A 3626-nucleotide genomic window follows, 5' to 3' on the forward strand; every position below is an offset into this window, starting at 1 on the left:
GAGTGTTGGTGTTAGAGTGTTAGTGTTAGAGTGGTAGTTACAGTGTTAGTGTTATAGTGGTAGTGTTAGAGTGGTAGTTACAGTGTTAGTGTTAGAGTGTTAGTGTTAGAGTGTTAGTGTTAGAGTGGTAGTTAGAGTGTTAGTGTGGTAGTTAGAGTGGTAGTGTTAGAGTGGTAGTTAGAGTGGTAGTTACAGTGTTAGTGTTAGAGTGTTGGTGTTAGAGTGTTAGTGTGGTAGTTACAGTGTTAGTGTTATAGTGGTAGTGTTAGAGTGTTAGTGTTAGAGTGGTAGTTAGAGTGTTAGTGTTAGAGTGGTAGTTAGAGTGGTAGTGTTAGAGTGTTAGAGTGTTAGTGTTAGAGTGGCAGTTAGTGTTAGTGTTAGAGTGGTAGTTACAGTGTTAGTGTTACAGTGTTAGTGTTACAGTGTTAGTGTTAGAGTGTTAGTGTTAGAGTGGTAGTTAGAGTGTTACTGTAAGTTATTAAAGTACAACTTTTAGAGGAAACTGAATAACTGCAAACCGGAAGTTTTCATTTTTAATGTTGTTGCTGTTGTTGTTTTTACCGGAAACGTTTAGTTGTCCACCGAGAAACCAGCTGATCTTCCCGCGCTTCAGATCGCAGTCCTGCACGCGCTCGAAACCCCGTGTCCATGTGATCCTCTCGCGCGCAGCACAGTCCCAGAAGCGCTCCGGTTCCCGTGCTGAGAGCTCGCGCAGCTCCGCGTGGGTTTTACCGGCCAGGAGCGAGCTCGGGGCAGCATTGGAGAGAGATCTCGCGCGACTGAGCAGTGCCGATACCGGGCTAAGCTCGTGCCACAAACGCGCCTTTCCTCCGCGCGTGAATTTCAGCAGCAGCAACGGCAACGCTCTCCCTCCGTGCACAGCCATAACTCAGTGTGTGTATGTGCGTATGTGTGTGTATGCAGCTCGCTCCACTGCCACGGTGCTTTCTCTTCCTCAAAGATATCTCTCACACACACACACACACACTCCAGGGGTGGGGCGCTGGGGTTTTTATTTCACCCGCGAAAACACACACACACACACACACACACACACACACACACACACACACACACACACACACACATTTATTAATACTAATCTGAAACTCCAGATGACGTAACTGCGCTGTATTCAGCTGTATTCAACTTTTTTACTCAGACCCCCCTCCCCCAGATAAAACAATTCATATCTATAAACACACACACACACACACACACACACACACACACACACACACACACACATATCCACACACTCGTTATATTTTTATCATTTGATCAATAGAGTGAGAGAAATATAGAATGAGATTGTGAGAGGATGAGAGCGTGAGAAGATGAGATGGTGAGAGAGTGAGATGGTGAGAGCATGAGAGATTTAGAGGGTGAGAGAATGAGTGTGAAAGGAAAGAGTGAGAGGATGAGAGAGTGAGAGGATGAGAAAGTGAGAGTGAGATGATGAGGGGATGTGAGAGTGAGAGAATGAGAGAGTGAAAGGATGAGAGCGTGAGATTATGAGAGGGAGAGGATGAGAGAGTGAGATTATGAGAGAGAGGATGAGAGAGTGAGAGGATGAGAGAGTGAGAGGATGAGAGAGTGAGATTATGAGAGGGAAAGGATGAAAGAGTGAGATTATGAGAGAGAGGATGAGAGAGAGGATGAGAGTGAGATTATGAGAGGGAAAGGATGAAAGAGTGAGATTATGAGAGAGAGGATGAGAGTGAGATTATGAGAGGGAAAGGATGAAAGAGTGGGATTATGAGAGAGAGGATGAGAGAGTGAGATTATGAGAGAGAGGATGAGAGAGAGGATGAGAGAGTGAGATTATGAGAGAGAGGATGAGAGTGAGATTATGAGAGGGAAAGGATGAAAGAGTGGGATTATGAGAGAGAGGATGAGAGAGTGAGATTATGAGAGAGAGGATGAGAGTGATATTATGAGAGGGAAATGATGAAAGAGTGAGATTATGAGAGAGAGGATGAGAGAGTGAGATTATGAGAGGATGAGAGAGTGAGAGGATGAGAGAGTGAGATTATGAGAGGTTATAGGATGAGAGAGTGAGATTATGAGAGAGAGGATGAGAGAGGATGAGAGAGTGAGATTATGAGAGAGAGGATGAGAGTGAGAGGATGAGAGAGTGAGAGGATGAGAGAGTGAGAGGATGAGAGAGAGGATGAGAGAGTGAGAGGATGAGAGAGTGAGAGGAAGAGAGAGTGATAGAATGGTGTAATACAGTAGTTTGCAGGTTCAGTGTTGAATGTAAATACACCACATTCCCGCCACGTTTCATTTACATTCAGCTGGTTTACACTAACAACACCACCTGGTGGTCATTTTACTGAAGTGCAGTTTATTCAGGCTGAATAACAAAAAATTTCAACACGAGTTTAGTTATTTATATATATGTGTGTGTGTGTGTGTGTGTGTGTGTGTTGTTTGTGTAGAGAGAGAGAGAGAAGTGTATAGAGTTTGTGTAGATACACCCACACTCCTATCTTACACACACACACACACACACACACACACACACACACACACACACACACAAAAAAGTTTTGGCTTCAAGTTCAGGTATCATTTACACTTGGCCTCATTTCATTACTAGGAATCAGCGGAGCTCCTTCTGTACATTACACTCACTCATACTGAATATCCAAAAGCAGATCAACACACGCACACACACACACACACACACACACACACACACACACACACACACGCATCTTCAGTTACTGCAACAGCAATATATGGAAAATCCAATAGTTTTCAATTTGAACTGTGTGTGTGTGTGTGTGTGTGTGTGTGTGTGTGTGTGTGTGTGTATGTGTGTATTCTCTAACCCGTACCCCAGCGTTGCCGGAACAGACTCCTGCCCTGGATAAAGTGTTGACTGAAGATGAAGGAGTGAATATGAACGTGTGAAACGGATCCATTTACAGTAATGATCTTCTGAATCAGACCTGCTCTGAGAGGTGAGGACTAAATCAGCTGTTTCCAGTGAGACAGTGGAGTCTCGGCTCGGACATTACACCCAAGATGGTGTCACTGTACTGGATTCTCAGCGCTCACACTCCAGCCTCAGCTCAGATAATCACTGGAGGAAAGACAATTGCCTCAAATGTTTGGTTCATTATAATTAATGATGATTAGATTTCCACATCCTGAGTGCCTGACTTAATAATGTAACCTGCGTACTCTGCTTATTACAGCAGCTGTATTACAGTGTCTCCAGTGTGCCAGTGGCTGACATTAGCATTTTAGCATATAGCAAGGACACTTCGGCATGTGGAGGCGTGTGGGCTGGGAATCAAACGCCAACCCTGTGATTAGTGGACAACCCACTCTACCACCTGAGACACAGCCGCCCCACATATATGTATGTGTGTGTGTGTGTGTATGTATATATATATATATATATAGCATTCATATCAACAGCAACATCGTTAATTCCATATCCAACTTAATTCCTTCGTCAGTAATAAAATACTCCGTCTTGGCCAGTATTTATCCTGCTGTTATTCTATTTCATGTCTTTAAGTTTGTTTTGTTTTGTTTGTTTGTTTTTTTAAGTATGGCAGTATTTTTGATAACACAAGAATGATCTGGCTGCACTGGGAGCTTACAGA

The 3626-nt window shown here is 43.7% G+C and overlaps 1 protein-coding gene across 2 annotated transcripts in view; it reads right to left on the reverse strand.

Annotated features, from left to right (window-relative positions):
* Positions 1 to 1009, reverse strand: part of acss1 (acyl-CoA synthetase short chain family member 1) — a 58231-nt gene extending 57222 nt beyond the window's left edge. For both annotated transcript variants that reach the window (XR_008396948.1, XM_017476889.3), the window contains exon 1: positions 562 to 1009. Coding sequence is in view for 1 of the 2 variants with exons in the window: in XM_017476889.3 (XP_017332378.1) it covers positions 562 to 886 (325 nt within the window). In the remaining variant the exon portion in view is untranslated. The remainder of the gene's footprint in view (positions 1 to 561) is intronic.
* Positions 1010 to 3626: the final 2617 nt, after the last annotated feature.

This window comes from Ictalurus punctatus, chromosome 9 (genome assembly GCF_001660625.3).
Source record: "Ictalurus punctatus breed USDA103 chromosome 9, Coco_2.0, whole genome shotgun sequence".
Taxonomy (NCBI): Eukaryota; Metazoa; Chordata; class Actinopteri; order Siluriformes; family Ictaluridae; genus Ictalurus; species Ictalurus punctatus.